General features: G+C 46.4%; 1 protein-coding gene across 1 annotated transcript in view; it reads right to left on the bottom strand.

The window, feature by feature from the left end:
• Positions 1–7,674: 7,674 nt before the first annotated feature.
• LOC141271647 (uncharacterized) overlaps positions 7,675–17,052 on the bottom strand; it is a 52,153-nt gene continuing 42,775 nt past the window's right edge. The window contains exon 6 of the mRNA XM_073681689.1: positions 7,675–9,183. Within this exon, the coding sequence (XP_073537790.1) occupies positions 9,066–9,183 (118 nt within the window). The 3' untranslated portion in view covers positions 7,675–9,065. The remainder of the gene's footprint in view (positions 9,184–17,052) is intronic.

Genomic DNA, 17,052 nt, shown 5'->3' with positions numbered 1-17,052 from the left:
TTATTGCAGGAGATCGTTGGCTTCAGCTGGAATGGGTGTGATGGTAAGTATGGTTTAATTTAGAACAATAAAGAATTGTGCGTTTATTTCAATTAAAGGACTTTATTCTGGGTGTTGTGTTTTTTTTAAATACTTTACTAGAAATTCATGGTGGTCATGTCTAATACTGGCGTGACCCCATGAATTTTGGGCTTGGGGCCAGCTGATAATACCAAGCTGGCCCTAACCCCTTTATTACCCAGTGAGCCACCGCACCAGGGCCCTGGATGAGTTGGGTACAGCGCCAGAAGATGGCGCTTCTATGAACGCGCCATTTTCCGGGGTGGCTGCGGACTGCAATTTGCAGCGGGGGGGGGGCCCAGAAAGCTTGGGCCTCCCTGCGCTGCAGATTCCAGCCCCCAGCTGCCTAGTTGTACCTGGCTGGACACAAAAATAGGGCGAAGCCCCACGTATTTTTTTTTTAATTATTTCATGAAATTCATGAAATAATTAAGAAAAATAGGCCTTCCCTATATAGTTGTGTCCGGCCAGGTGCAAATAGGCAGCTGGTGGTTGGGGGCAGCCCGTTCCTGCCTGCTGTACCTGGCTGGACACAAATATAGTGCGAAGCCCCACTTCAATTTTTTTTAATTATTTCATGAAATTCATGAAATAATTAAGAAAAAAAGGCCTTCCCTTTATTGTTGTGTCCGGCCAGGTACAAATAGGCAGCTGGTGGTTGGGGGCAGCCCGTTCCTGCCTGCTGTACCTGGCTGGACACAAATATAGTGCGAAGCCCCACGTATTTTTTTTTTAATTATTTCATGAAATTCATGAAATAATTAAGAAAAAAAGGCCTTCCCTATATTGTTGTGTCCGGCCAGGTACAAATAGGCAGCTGGTGGTTGGGGGCAGCCCGTTCCTGCCTGCTGTACCTGGCTGGACACAAATATAGTGCGAAGCCCCACTTCAATTTTTTTAAATTATTTCAGGAAATTCATGAAATAATTAAAAAAAAATTGACGTGGGGCTTCGCACTATATTTGTGTCCAGTCAGGTGCAGCAGGCAGGAACGGGCTGCCCCCGACCACCAGCTGCCTATTTGTACCTGGCCGGACACAACAATATAGGGAAGCCCTTTTTTTCTTAATTATTTCATGAAATAATTTAAAGAAAATTGACGTGGGGCTTCGCCCTGTTTTTGTGTCCAGCCAGGTACAACTAGGCAGCTGGGGGCTGGAATCCGCAGCGCAGGGAGGCCCAAGCTTTCTGGGCCCCACCCGCTGCAAATTGCAGTCCGCAGCCACCCCGGAAAATGGCGCTTCTCAGTGTCTGCGGGATGACAGGCTGGATGGCAGCGTTCTGCTGCGGTCCAGCCTGTCATCTCGATGTAGCAGAGCTGGACCCGTCCTGGGAACCATGGAAAGGTAAGGATGAGGTTGCTTTATTATTTTTCTTTTATTGCAGGAGATCGTTGGCTTCAGCTGGAATGGGCGTGATGGTAAGTATGGTTTAATTTAGAACAATAAAGGATTGTGTCTTTATTTCAATTAAAGGACTTTATTCTGGGTGTTTGTGTTTTTTTTAACTTTGACTATGGGGTTAGTAATGGGGGTGTCTTATAGACGCCTCTCCATTACTAACCTGGGCTTGATGTCAGCTGGCATTATAAGCTGACATCAACCCCAACCCTATTACCCCACTGCCACCGCACCAGGGCAGCGTGGAAGAGCGAGGCTAAGTGCCAGATTTGGCGCATCCTATGAATGCGCCATTTCTGGGGCGGCTGACGGCTGGTGTTTCTAGCCTGGGAGGGGGCCAATATTCATGGCTCCCTTCCTGGGCTATTAATATCAGCCCCCAGCTGTCTGCCTAGCCTTTGCTAGCTATTAAATTAGGGGGGACCCCACGTCATTTTTTTTGGGGGGTCCCCCATTTTAATAGCTAGTAAAGGCTATGTATTCAGCTGGGGGCTGATATTAGTAGCCTGGGAAGCTCCGTCGGTATTACCCCCTTCCCAGGCTTCAAACATCTGCCCCAGCCGTCTGCTTAACCTCCGCTAGAGCCTAAAATTAAGGGGAACCCCACGCCAATTTTTTTAATAATAAATCCTTTATTTTAATACTAAATGACAAGTACAGTAACCAACACTATCACTGTACTTCATATATATGTGACTGACATGTTTCTATCTATCTAATCTATGTGTGAAGCTCTATTCTGTCTGTTATAAATTGTCGGGTACCGCTGCTGAATTGCCGGCCGGCTTTCTTAAAGAGACGGTGCATGAAAACACTATTATTTTTTTTAATAAATCCTTTACACTAAATGACAAGTACAGTAAGCAACACTGTCACTGTACTTCATATATATGTGACTGACATGTTTCTATCTATCTAATCTATGTGTGATTCTCTATTCCTTCTATTCTAAATTGTTGGGTACAGATGCTGAATTGCCGGCCGGCTTTTTTAAAGAGACGGTGCATGAAAACACTATTATTTTTTTTAATAAATCCTTTACACTAAATGACAAGTACAGTAATCAACACTGTCACTGTACTTCATATATATGTGACTGACATGTTTCTATCTATCTAATCTATGTGTGAAGCTCTATTCTGTCTGTTATAAATTGTCGGGTACCCTGCTGAATTGCCGGACGGCTTTTTTAAAGAGACAGTGCATGAAAACACTATTATTTTTTTTGATAAATCCTTTACGCTAAATGACAAGTACAGTAAGCAGCACTTTCACTGTACTTCGTATATATGTGGCTGACATGTTTATATCTATCTAATCTATGTGTGAAGCTCTATTCTTTCGGTTCTAAATTGTCGGGTACCGGTGTATGCCGCTGCTGAATTGCCGGCTTTTCATTTTTCACTGTTGGCACTGTTCCCATCGATTTGGGCAATCACTGTAATGCCACAACCACCATGGCTGTGGCATTACAGTGAGTGGCAGACAATCCCTGCATGATTGGTGCTCTAAATAGCGCCAGACATGCAGGACACGCATTTGGTGCACGAACAGTTATCGAACATAACCTCGAACAGCCGAATTTTTTGCAAATCGTTCGGGTTCGTCGAACAACTCGAACACCGCCCAAAACAGCTCGAATTTGAGATTAGCGAACAGTTCTAGTCGAACACCGCTCATCTCTAATCACCACCAACAGAGCGATACCACCAGAGCAATACCACCAGAGCAATACCACCACCTCCCCCAGAGCAATACCACCAGAGCGATACCTCCACCAAAGCGATACCACCAGAGCAATACCACCACCAGAGTGATACCACCACAGCGAAACCACCACCACCACAGCGATACCACCACCACCAGATCGATACCGCCTCCACCACCACCACCAGAGCGATGCCAACACCAGAGCGATGCCACCACCAGTGCGATGCAACCAGAGCGATACCACCACCACCAGAGCGATACCACCACCACCAGAGCAATACCACCACCACCAGAGCGATACCATCACCGCTAGAGCGATACCATCACCGCTAGAGCGATACAACCACCACCACCAGAGCGATACCATCACACCAGAGTGATACCACCAGAACGATACCACCACCACCAGAGCGATAACACCAGAGCGATACCACCACCACCAGAGCGATACCACCACCAGAGCGATACCACCACCACCAGAGCGATACCGCCACCACCAGAGCGATGCCACCAGAGCGATACCACCACCACGATACCACCACCACCAGAGCGATACCACCAGAGCGATACCACCACCACCAGAGCGAAACCATCACCACCAGAGCAATACCACCACCACCAGAGCAATACCACCAGAGCTATACCACCAGAGCAATACCACCACCAACAGAGCGATACCATCAGAGTGATACCACCAGAGCAATACCACCACCTCCCCCAGAGCAATACCACCAGAGCGATACCTCCACCAAAGCGATACCACCAGAGCAATACCACCACCAGAGTGATACCACCACAGCGATACCCCACAGCGAAACCACCACCACCACAGCGATACCACCACCACCAGATCGATACCGCCTCCACCACCACCACCAGAGCGATGCCAACACCAGAGCGATGCCACCACCAGAGCGATACCACCACCAGTGCGATGCAACCAGAGCGATACCACCACCACCAGAGCGATACCACCACCATCAGAGCGATACCACCACCACCAGAGCAATACTACCACCACCAGAGCAATACCACCACCACCAGAGCGATACCATCACCGTTAGAGCGATACCATCACCGCTAGAGCGATACAACCACCACCACCAGAGCGATACCATCACCACCAGAGCGATACCATCACACCAGAGTGATACCACCAGAACGATACCACCACCACCAGAACGATACCACCAGAGCGATACCACCACCAGCAGAGCGATACCACCAGCAGAGCAATACAATCACCAGAGCGATACCACCAGAGCGAAAACCACCACCATCAGAGCGATACCACCAGAGCGACACCACCACCGCGAGAACGATACCACCAGAGCGATACCACCACCAGAGCGATACCACCCCACCACCAGAGTGATGCCCCCAGAGCGATACCACCAGAGCGATACCACCATCACCACCACCAGAGCGATACCACCACCACCAGAGCCCAATCACTTTTTTAATGTCAATTTTGGATTGCAGCCCAATAAACTTGGTTTCTACCTTTCATTACTCCTGAATTTCTCTTCATTTACATGCTGCTCTCCAGATTAGGTTGTGCTCCCTGTGCTTTCTTGTCTAAACTCACAATCAGATCCCTCACCCCGCCCAATTCACACTCAATGGCTGTTAGTAATCCACCCAGGCCAGCACTGCCTTCATTCATTCCAGCATTGGAGCTGACTGAGCAGTGATCCTGTGCTTTTATCTGTGGCAGCGCAGCACTGATCACTGCACGTCATACCTCATCCACAATGGTGATAGAGTCATCACATGTCCCCTACATTAACCAGGGGCATAACAATTGCGGTCGCATAAAGTGAGACTGGGTCCATATGACAATTGGATGTGCACCTCAGGACGCACAATCAGCTGAAGTGTGTTGCGGTGCAGAGACACGCTGGGTCCCTGCACTTCAATACACGCCGCCGGCCAATCAGAGGCCAGCAGCTGATGTTGGCATGCCAGGCATAGACATGTATCTAGGGGTAATATTTCTCCTTGCGAAGAGTGACGTGTTAAGTAAGTCAGGTGAGGAGTCTTTTAAAGCTGCAGTGCTCCTCTGGGAAATATGCAAATTGTCTCTTCAGAGAGGAAGAGGAATAGAACTCACACTTTGCACTGACGAGGGACAGTACCCCGAAACACAGTGTCTGCAAATTGAGTTTCTGGTCTTGGCTTTTTATCCTAAGTCATGTGATAAGGCTCGTTAAAGGATCACTATTGACTTTTAGGATTGCTACTTCCTGTAGGTGGCACTACAGTTCTAGTCCTCTTCCTCTCTGAAGAGATAATAGGCATAGACATCGCATGGCACTGACGTTAGCCCACACACACAGTCTAGCCTATGCTGGGGCTACAAGAAGTGTGGTCACAACATAGGTCAAGCCGCCAAACTTCGCTCTGTGCCGCTGCTGCTGCATGGTAGCGTGATGCAGGTGAGTAGGGTCACATTGCGACCCCTGCTGTGACAAGTTCCAATTTCTTTTTAATCTGCTTGTTGCTGTACATAATGTCACCCTATTCACTGAATTTCTTCTGCTATATAATGTAGAAGCAGATTACAATGATTTTAACTGTGTAACCACCATCAATATATAATAGTGTAATGTAGAGCTGAAGAAAAAGATTCACAGGACTCCATGGGAACTAGATCAGGGTCAAGTTATTCAGTCGATCAAGAACTAGTACGCACTTGCATTAAATGCCACATACAGTGGGTACGGAAAGTATTCAGGCCCCTTTAAATTTTTCATTCTTTGTTTCATTGCAGCCATTTGGTAAATTCTAAAAAGTTCATTTTTTTTCTTATTGATGTACACTCTCCACCCCATCTTGACTGAAAAAAACAGAAATGTAGAAATTTTTGCAAATTTATTGAATTGTATTGTGTAGAAGCACCCTTTTGAGCTAGTACAAGTCTTCTTGGGAATGATGCAACAAGTTTTTCACACCTGGATTTGGGGATCCTCTGCCATTCTTCCTTGCAGATCCTCTCCAGTTCCGTCAGGTTGGATGGTGAACGTTGGTGGACAGCCATTTTCAGGTCTCTCCAGAGATGCTCAATTGGGTTTAGGTCAGGGCTCTGGCTGGGCCAGTCAAGAATGGTCACAGAGTTGTTCTGAAGCCACTCCTTTGTTATTTTAGCTGTGTGCTTAGGTTCATTGTCTTGTTGGAAGGTGAACCTTCGGCCAAGTCTGAGGTCCAGAGCACTCTGGAAGAGGTTTGCATCCAGGATATCTCTGTACTTGGCCGCATTCATGTTTCCTTCAATTGCAACTAGTTGTTCTGTCCCTGCAGCTGAAAAACACCCCCATAGCATGATGCTGCCATGTTTCACTGTTGGGATAGTATTGGGCAGGTGATGAGCAGTGCCTGGTTTTCTCCACACACACCCCTTAGAATTATAACCAAAAAGTTCTATCTTCGTCTCATCAGACCAGAGAATCTTATTTCTCATAGTCTGGGAGTCCTTCATGTGTTTTTGAGCAAACTTTATGCAGGCTTTCATATGTCTTGCACTGAGGAGAGGCTTCCGTCGGGCCACTCTGCCATAAAGGCTTAATTGGTGGTGGGCTGCAGTGATAGTTGACTTTGTGGGACTTTCTCCCATCTCCCTACTGCATCTCTGGAGCTCAGCCACAGTGATCTTGGGGTTTTTATTTACCTCTCTCACCAAGGCTCTTCTCGCACGCTTGCTCAGTTTGGCTGGACGACGAGGTCTAGGAAGACTTCTGGTGGTCCCAAACTTCTTCCATTTAAGGATTATGGAGGCCATTGTGCTCCCCCAACCTGGTATTTATGTTTCCCCCATCCTGATATGTATGGCCCTCCCATCCTGGTATATATGGCCCTCCTGTGGCGCCCTGCCGCGCACGGGGGCCACAGAACCCAGTAGGGTGCATGAATGGACTTCTCCACAAGAGGCCCTCACACATTCACACACCTCCACCTTACCACCTCAGACCACCAGAGGGAGCCCCATTAGGGATATATAAACTGGAGGGTGGAGTCAGGCAGGGAAGTCTAGTGTGCTCAGAGAGAGTGTAGCACACAGGCTGCTGTGTGAGGCAAGTTCAGGCCTACAGCGCGCACTAAAGCCTAGTGAGGGCCCTGAGAGTGGCCAAAGGCGAGAGGGGAGAAGAAGCAACGAGGGGGCAGAGGAGCGTACCAGGCTCACCCCGAACTATACACCGGACACCGGGTCCGCGCCTACAGGGCCCCTTTATACCCAGTAGGGACCACCGGATACCTGGAGGACTACAAGTCCCAGGTTGACCAACACTGACTACCGTACCAGGGCTAGGAGTCACGGAGGCCCCAGCGTCCAGGGAGAGTGATCTCCAAGAGAAGGCCCTACCACCAGGTCAGCATGTGCAAGTGAGAGAGAGACAGTAATTAAGCCAGGCCTAGCTCCAGGCAGGTCAGAAGCTTAGCAAGTGAAAGCAACGGATCAGGAGGCCCTATACCCGCTCACTGGGGAGAGTCCAGAAGTGCACCCTTCGTACTGAGTACCCTGGACCATACCTGCATCTACACCAGTAAAGGTACCGAAGCGAACCCCCGTGTGAGTGTCTGTCATTTCTCCCTGAACCATCCTGGCCGTCTCTCACCTGTACCACCATCCCTTTCCACACGCTGCCCTGAGGCCCGCTCCACCTGTGGGGAGCTGTTCCATCATAAGCTGCCCTAACATCTGCCTCAGAGGACTGTCGCAGCGCTGGTAGACCTTACCAGGCACCACAGGTGGCGTCACGAACTATTCCAAAAACCCCATAGAAACCCAAAACCCCCTTTTCTTTTTGGTTGACCGCCCTCGGCCACGGACCGGGCCAGCCACCGTGATATTCCCCACCAGCATCCATAAGCCCGGCTACCGAGTACCCCACTGCCCCGGGGTCGCATCACTCCCATCATGGTGTCTATGGCCCTCCCACTCTGGTGGATATGGCCCTCCCATCCTGGTGGATATGGCCCTCCCATCCTTGTGTATATGGCCCTACCGTCCTGGTGTATATGGCCCTACCATCCTGGTATATATGATCTCCATCCTTGTATATGCGGACCTGAACTCCATTGAAACTCCCCTGTCCCTTCCCCTTTGCATTTAGGCCGACTGTCAGTCAGTGCCGGGGGTGCGGTTACAGCTGCCGCTCTGTATGGTTAGAGCGATGATTGAACCAGCGCCAACACCGCCCCCGTGACTGAAATCAAATGCTGCCGGGGAGAATAAAGTTAATTTTCTCCTTTCAGCGCGCTCTGGGCAGGTTAGTAACGCTATTATCCTGTAGATTAACCCCATATCTGCTGGTTAATAGTGTTTTTCTAGTGACAGGTTCCCTTTAAAGTTCATTTTCTCCCAAGTGTTTTCTGTAAATCAGCCGGGCACTTTCATAACACTATTATCCTGCAGATTAACCATCTATCTGCTCAACCTCTCAGGTCTCCTTTAAGAGCTTCCCTGCCGCCTGCTCTCTCACTAGATAGAACTGTTACCTCTGCAAACAATCTGACTGATCCACATGGCTTGGTCTTTCTTTGACTCACTCAGAAACCTTCACTGAACTTGCACTTGCACATTTTGGGCCTTTTAGGCTCCAGAGCTAGGGTGCGATTGCAACCCTGGCACCCATTGTAGTTACGCCCCTGCCTATAACTGCTGAACCCCTCTCCAATAAGCCCCCCTCCTGACAGCGCTCGTCTTTGGCAGAAATCACATAGGCCCTGATTCATTATTGCTGTTTCTCCATTTTTCTGGAGTAATTTGCTCCTTATTAGTGGCTTTAGTATTTGAGCCTTATTTGCTTTATGTTTTGTGCCACTTTTTAAGTTGTCTTTCTTTTTCAAGTCTTTTTTCATTTTCTTGACAACTTTGCTTATCCAGATGTTTTAGATTCATGAATTGCGACATTTACCAAATATCACATTCTTTTGGGCATTTCTCTCCAGTTCTGGAGGAATTTTCAATGTCGCACATTTCGGTGACTTTTTTAAAAAATTGCGAGTTTTGGTGCTGAAAAAGAGAAAAAACAATTAAAAACAATAAAAAGCATTTTTGCTTTTCCCAAAATTAATGGACCGTGTAAATCCATATCATGAATGCTGATACATTTGAAAGCAATGATGGGAAAGGGAGCCGTCAGGTATTGTTCCCTCTTCCATCATTCCCCCTCTGAGTCTGAGCTCTGTGACGTCTCAGCATAGAAGGCATTATGACATTACTACAGCACACCCTCTGTGCTCAGCAGTGCAGGGGCTGGAGATGCGAAGGATTAGGGAGGGGTGAGTGTTTGTTTATTAATTTTATATGTATGGAGGACTATATGGGGCCCATAATACTATATGGAGCACTATATGGTGCCCATAATACTGTATGGAGGACTAGATGGGGCCCATATCTGTATGAAGCACTATATGGGGCCCATTATACAGTACTAAGGACTATGTGGTGCCCATAATACTGTACGGAGGACTATGTGTTGCCCATAATACTGTATGGAGCACTATATGGGGAACATTACATTGTATGCAGAACTATGTGGGGCCCATAATATTGTATGGAGGACTATGTGGTGCCGATAATACTGCAGGGAGAACTATATGAGGAACATTATACTGTATGGAGCACCATGTGGTGCCCATAATACTGTGTGGAGCACTATATGGGGAACATTATACTGCATGGAGCACTATGTAGTGCCCATAATACTGTATGGAGCACTATGTGGTGCCCATAATACTGTATGGAACACTATATGGGGAACATTATATTGTATGGAGGACTATGTGGTGCCCATAATACTGTATGGAGGACTATGTGGTGCCCATAATACTGTATGGAGCACTATATGGGGAACATTATAATTGTATGGAGGACTATGTGGTACCCATAAAACTGAATGTCCCAAAAAAGACTCAGGAGCTCATGCATACAAAAGTAAAAGACAGTGTCCATGCCAGGGTGTTCAATTGCAAAAGAGGTGTTTATTCCGCCATCCCAAAACACACAATGTTTCGACCCTGTGTGGGTCTTTGTCAAGGAGCTCATGCAGTTTGAGTGTTTAGAAAATAAATCTCAGACTAAGGGCCCAGAAAGCAGCATATTCCGACATGAGAACGGCCGGTCTTGGTGAATCGGAGCTAAATCTTTATTTGTCCATTTCAAATGTAATAGAAATGTGCTGGCTGCAGTGAGGAGGTCATGTGACTGCAGGTGATTGGCAGTTACTGGTCGCTCCTGACATCTGTAATGTTATCATTTGTATCTCAGGTGACAGTTGGGAGAGAGCGACGCAGCGACTTGTCTACAAGGAGCATCCGCAGAGTTTTTAGCTTCAAAGGCACTGTGTTTTGGCATTTTTTCCTTCCCTTCCCATTTGTACCGTCCCCCATTTCCCCTTTTTTCATTTTTGCAGGATTTACCGGATTCCATCATCCTTTACTGGTCATCGTGTGGCAAGTATCATTCTCTGTGCCCCATATACAGTTCACAGAGCACAATACATTCACATTACACAATGTATACACAGAGGGAGGAGCGCAGCTGTTCGCATTATTTGGTTGGGAAGGAGCTGTATAACAGATTTATAGCTTTAGAGTTGTAAAATAAACATTAAAAGTGTGCATCATCCATCAGAGGTATCTGTTAGCTTATATGTCCCAGCGTATACATTAAATGGATGCCTAAATGTGATGTAAAAATAGTCTAACACTGGCCAAAGAAGGAAAGGGGACAAGGGAGCAGGAGAACTCTATATGTGTATACACACAGCAAGCTTTATAGGAAAGTAATGTGGAGAACTGAAATTACCTGTATAATAAGTGTGTGTTCTTATATCTCAGACATTAGCGCCAACAGACTAATTGGTAACAAAACTGGTATAAGGGTCAAGAAAATAATAATTAAGTCAATATAGCGAGTCATAAATAAATGTCATAAAAGATGAACTTTATTGATGAAGTAAAAAGGTGCAGTGGATATACAAAAAATAGGAAGACAGCGCAGATCACACATATAAATAGCAAAATGTAAAGGAGGCTGACTGCTTAGTATAAAATCACAAATATAGTATATTAGATGTAACCCTCATCAGAAATATATATAAGCAAATATGTGTAAAAATACATATCTAATATTGATGATGCAATCAGAAGATACGGTGTGTATGGTGACTAAATAATGGTCAAGTATACAAGATTGGGGTAAAAGGTAAATATATTCCCATACATGGCACGGTCAAATAGTTGGCATACACTCAGGATGGATGGGAAAAAATGACTTTAGTACATACTTGGTTCACAGCAGGAGCTGCCTTACGATGTGCCCACCCCGACACATCACAGGAAGAGGGAGAATAAAAATGCAGCACTAGCCAATTGGAGAGGGACGCAGAGTGTAGTGACGCATGCGTGCACTGGTGAAGTCCGGGAGCTTGCCTCGACCCACGTCACATGACCGACCATGACACAAACTGGGTTGCGGCGCCGAAGGGCTCGAAAGATACAGGAAGAGGAGAGCCGGCCGGGCACCAGACGAGCCAATGTGCAAAAGAAGTCTAGCATTCATAGTTGAGAAATCAACGTGATTAGTTGGAGAGTAATACTCACAAAAGGCCACAAGATGGTGCAAAAGAGCATGGTATTAACTGTATACAGCACAATGGAGAGACAACATTATGTGATATTATGACAAAAGGATATTAATATTGCCATAAATAAGATACATATTATTGCAAATATCTATAGTGACAAATATAAAAAAAAATATGAAATGGAAAATAATGTAATTAAATAAAATAAAAGTATAATATAATGTAATAAAAAAGTGTGTCATTTATGAATGCGTGTGAAGAGAGAAAAAGAATATATATAATATTTATATATCCAAACAAGCAATCATGGGTGAACGTGAATAAGGGAACACATAGATCAATGTTTATACCACTCAAAGTGACATGATTTCATTACATTAGATAAGAGTAAATACATGTATGTGAATCCACAATGTAAAATGTGTACGGAAATAAAGGGGAGTAATGGGTGTGGAAAAAGGGAAGAAGGGATGGATAGATGGGGGAGAGGGGGAAAAGAACGTCTAAGTACCATATTTTGTGGACTATAAGACGCATCGGACCATAAGAGACACCTAGGTTTTAGAGGAGGTAAATAGAAAATAAAATTTGAAGCAAAAAATGTGGTCATGATGCAGTTATGGGGGTTCTGCTGCTGCCACTGTTATGGAGATAATGTCCCCCAATTCTGTATTTATGTCCCCCATCTTGGTGTATATGTGGACCATCCTTGTCCCATCCTGGTATATATGATCCCCATCCTGATATACAGTATATGGCCCCCATTCTGGTATATATGATTCCCATCCAGGTATACAGTATATGGCCCCAATCTTGGTATATATGGCCCCCATCCTGGTATATATGATCCACATTATGGTATATATGGCCCTTCTTCCTGTTATATATGGCCCTCCAGCCTGGTATATATGTCCCCCCATCCTGCTATACCGTGGGGAAAAGACGTATTTGATACATTGCCGATTTTGCAAGTTTTCCCACCTACAAAGAATGCAGAGGTCTGTAATTTTTATTGTAGGTGCACTTCACTTATGAGAGACAGAATCTTAAAAAACTTACATTGTGTGATTTTTAAATAATTAATTTGCATTTTATTTCATGAAATAAGTATTTGATACAATATAAAAACAGAACTTAATATTTGGTACAGAAACCTTTGTTTGTAATTACAGAGGTCAGACATTTCCTGCAGCAGGGATTTTGGCCCACTCCTCCATACAGATCTTTCAGGTTTTGGGGCTGTCTCTGGGCAGCATTGAGTTTCAGCTCCCTCCAAAGATTTTCTACTGGGTTCAGGTCTGGAGACTGGCTAGGCCACTCCAGGACCGTGAAATTTCTTACGGAGCCACTCCTTAGTTGCCCTGGCTGTGTATTTCAGGTCGTTGGCATGCTGGAAGACCCAACCACAACCCATCTTCAGTGCTCTTACTGATGAAAGAGGTTGTTGGCCAAAATCTCGCGATACATGACCCCATCCATCCTCCCTCCCTTCAATACGGTGCAGTATTGCAGTCCACTTTGCAGAAAAGCACTCCCAAAATATGATGTTTACCCCACCATGCTACACAGTTGGGACGGTGTTCTTGGGGTTGTACTCATCCTTCTTCCTCCAAATATGGCGAGTGGAGTTGATGGCAAAAAGTTCTATTTTGGTCTCATCTGACCACATGACCTTTTCCCATGCCTCATCTGAATCATCCAGATGGTCATTGGCGAACTTAAAACGGGCCTGGAAATGTGCTGACGTGAGCAGGGGGACCTTGCATGCCCTGCAGGATTTTAATCCATGACGGCTTAGTGTGTTACTAATGATAATGTTTAATACTCTGGTCCCAACTCCCTTCAGGTCATTGACCAGGTCCTCCTGTGTAGTTGCGCTGAATCCTGACCTTTCTAAGAATCATCCTTACCCCATGAGGCGAGATCATACAATGTGATTTACTGTTTATTATGTTTCGATTCTGTCTTTCACAGTTGCAGTGTACGTACGATAAAATTACAGACCTCTCCATTCTTTGTAGTGGGAGAACTTGCAATATCGACAGTGTATCAAATATTTATTTTCCCCACTGTATATGTCCCACCCATCCTGGTATATATGTCCCCACCCATCCTGGTATATATATCCCCACTCATCCTGGTATATCTCTATCCTGGTATATGTGGCCCTCCATCCAGGTACATGTGTTGCCCATCCTCGTATATATGTCCCGTCATCCTGGTATATGATCTCCATCACGCCGCACACATAAAATAAATAAACCATTCTACTCACCTTCCCTTTGCGTCCTCTTCTGATGCCGGCAACTGACTTCAGCGTGTAAGTGTCATGACGTCAATGCCATGTGTCCCCACATGCCAACGTCAGCTGCCGGAATATTCACTGCTCCCCACGCCCGGGATTATGGGCATGGGGAGCAGTGAATATTAATTTTCCTTAATAGCGGACACACGTGATCGTCCAGCCACAGCTGGAATCCGGCGTCTGCGGCTAACACGTGCACCCTATATTGAAAAAAAAAAAATGAACTGCTCCACACTCCCACAGTCCCACCCACCTCTACGTCCTGGCTTCAGTGCAGAGAGGTGGACGGTATTATTGGCATGGGGAGCGATGCATATTCATTTTCTTTAATAGCAGGCACAGGTGGTAGCCCCAGCACTGGCTCCTGCCTCCAATGACCCTGCTCCTGCCTCCCTTGACTCGCTTCTTCGCCGCTGTCCACCCCCCCAATTCCACAGCCACAGACAGGTCCATCATAAGATTGCCCCTCCTCCACTTTCCTCCAATTTTTTTGGTGAAAAGAGCATCTTATAGTCTGCAAAATACGGTGTATGAAAAACACAAGGACACAGTAAAACAAACGTATAAAAATACTCTGTTGTAAAAAAGTAACAGTAAACAGCAAGTGCTGGTAAAAATGTGATAAAAAAAGGGTATTTGGTTGACATGTTTTTTTTGCAAAAAATGTATACTAAGCCACTCTACCCATGTCAAGGTGACCCACATCAGAGCAGTCCCTATCTGACGTATTTAAAAACTGATCATGTGTATAGTACCTATATGAGCAGATCTGACAGGCAATGTCCATGTGGACACGCTACAGAGAATGGCATTTATGTGCATGGCCCACAAGGGAGGGGTGGAGACCTCCATAATCTTTTAAATACATCAGATAGGGACTGCTCTGATGTGGGTTACCTTGACGTTGTTAGAGTGGCTTAGTATACATTTTTTGCAAAAAAACATGTCAACCAAATACCCTGTTTTTTATCACCTTTTTACTAGCACTTGCTGTTTACTGTTACTTTTTTACAACAGAGTATTTTTATACGTTTGTTTTACTGTGTCCTTCTGTTTTTCAGTCTTTTGGTGGTGTGAACACTGTCCTTCAGACTTGTTCACTGTATGCATGGCTCATGTGCTTGTATTCAAAATGCGGTATATGTAAAACACCTATATGAAAATAACTGAGTATAGAGGTCTCACATAAATTGAGAGTAGAATAAATGGTGGAAGGTGTAAAAACCAAAGAGGACACAGTAACGCAACATTGTGCAGTAATATATAGAAATTGTATATCTACATAGATGGTAAAATTGCGCATATCAGATGGTTCAGAGGGACAGTGAATGACGATGAGAATGATGTGACAATACATCGCAGTCACTCCCAGAAACTAAGGGCACAGTCACAGTCGGCCAAAGTAATCATGAGGAAGTGAGCGGCCACAGCTCTGACTTCCTCTTGATTACATGTACATGACTCGCCCAGGGGGATATGGGGGACTCGGTACCCGGGCCTTTACCTTCTTGGGATGTCACGGCGGTCTGCTCCCGGGCCCGTACCCTGGGGTCACTCTTTAAAAGGGGTTTGGTTGCTTGGGGAGATGGATAACTGTATTGTCTCGTGACGCCACCTGTGGTTCCTGGTAATGGGTACCGGCGCTGCTGCAGACCTCTGGAGCAGATGTTAGGGCAGCTTGGTTGGTGCGGCTCTCTACAGGCAGAGCACAGCTCCAGGGCAGTGTAGGTGCAGATGGTGATGCTGGGCGTTGTAGTGCAGGAGCGACAGCATGGTAGTAATAACTGACAGAAGCAATGGGGTGCAGTCATCCGAGTTTACTCACAGTTCTTTAGGTTCTTCAGGTGGCACTGTACAGGTGTCAGCCTCCCACGTCGCGCTGCGTTTACCAGGCAGGGGTTCAGCACTCCCTCAAGTATCTCAAGAGCACTTAACGGGACCCCTCTCTTTATGTTCCTTTCTTAGCCGACTTCTCGAACTGGGTCTCTCCCTCCTGCCCTGCGCCTCGCCACACAAAGTCCCGATCGGGTACCTTGAGATCCGACTGGGCAACTTGAAGTTCCCGGACCTGACTTGGTGCCCTTTTCGGACCTTTGGACCCTGAAAGTGCAGAAGCCTCCGGTTTTTCAGCCGAGACCTGAAGTAACTCGGCTAGTCCAGGGACCGGTGCCCTTCTTGCGGCCTGATCCCTCTGATGCCTGGGAGATTCGGGCGTACGGGTGCCATCCTGCACTCACCGTACCCCCTGGGATCCATTCTGTTACTGGAGCCTTTCTCCTCCGCTCCCCTCTCACTCTTGGGCCTCTCTTACTAGGCCCCACTCTGGAGCAGAGCTCCTGAAGAGACTCTGCTCCTCAGACTGCTCCTCTCCTCTTCTCTCTCACTGAATCCACCCCTACACATGATGGCTTCCCTTCTTATATATATCTCCAAGTGCTCCCCTGTTCTGCGTCCTCCACCCACACCCACTACTTGGTTCCCCCTCACTTTTGGTTCCCCCCACTCCAGCCAGGGACGGGGCAGCAGAAGAAGTGCATAATGCCCTTCCAGCCGGCCTGGAGTAGTGTAGTGTTGAGTGCAGGTGTTGGGGTCCCGGGCAGTACTCCATACTTACCTGAGAGAAGGAGATGCCACACCTCTGGGTGAGGTGCAGTACCTCTGTGGCAACTGAACTCTCAGGGGCGCCACATACATTCAAGGTGAGGACAGTGACACCAGCAATGATTGTGCACTGGGCTCACAAGTCATAACAACCTCAAGTGAATCCCGGGAGAGCGAATGCTGACAACACTGGAAAAGTGCCGACACGAGAGGTGAGTATGGGAGTTTTTATTTTCATGGTGGCAAACATTCAAATTGAGAAGGGGTTGTCCCAATAGTGGACACCCCCTTTAAGCTGATGAGTAGTGAATACCACATATATTTTTGAATAGCGGCATGTGGCATAATAAATGGCTTTTGTGGTACAAAATATTTGATTATTGAT

Source organism: Phyllobates terribilis, unplaced genomic scaffold (assembly GCF_046119375.1).
Source record: "Phyllobates terribilis strain yellow unplaced genomic scaffold, ASM4611937v1 Scaffold_5__5_contigs__length_657084704, whole genome shotgun sequence".
Taxonomy (NCBI): Eukaryota; Metazoa; Chordata; class Amphibia; order Anura; family Dendrobatidae; genus Phyllobates; species Phyllobates terribilis.
This window is presented reverse-complemented; position numbering and strand designations above follow the sequence as displayed.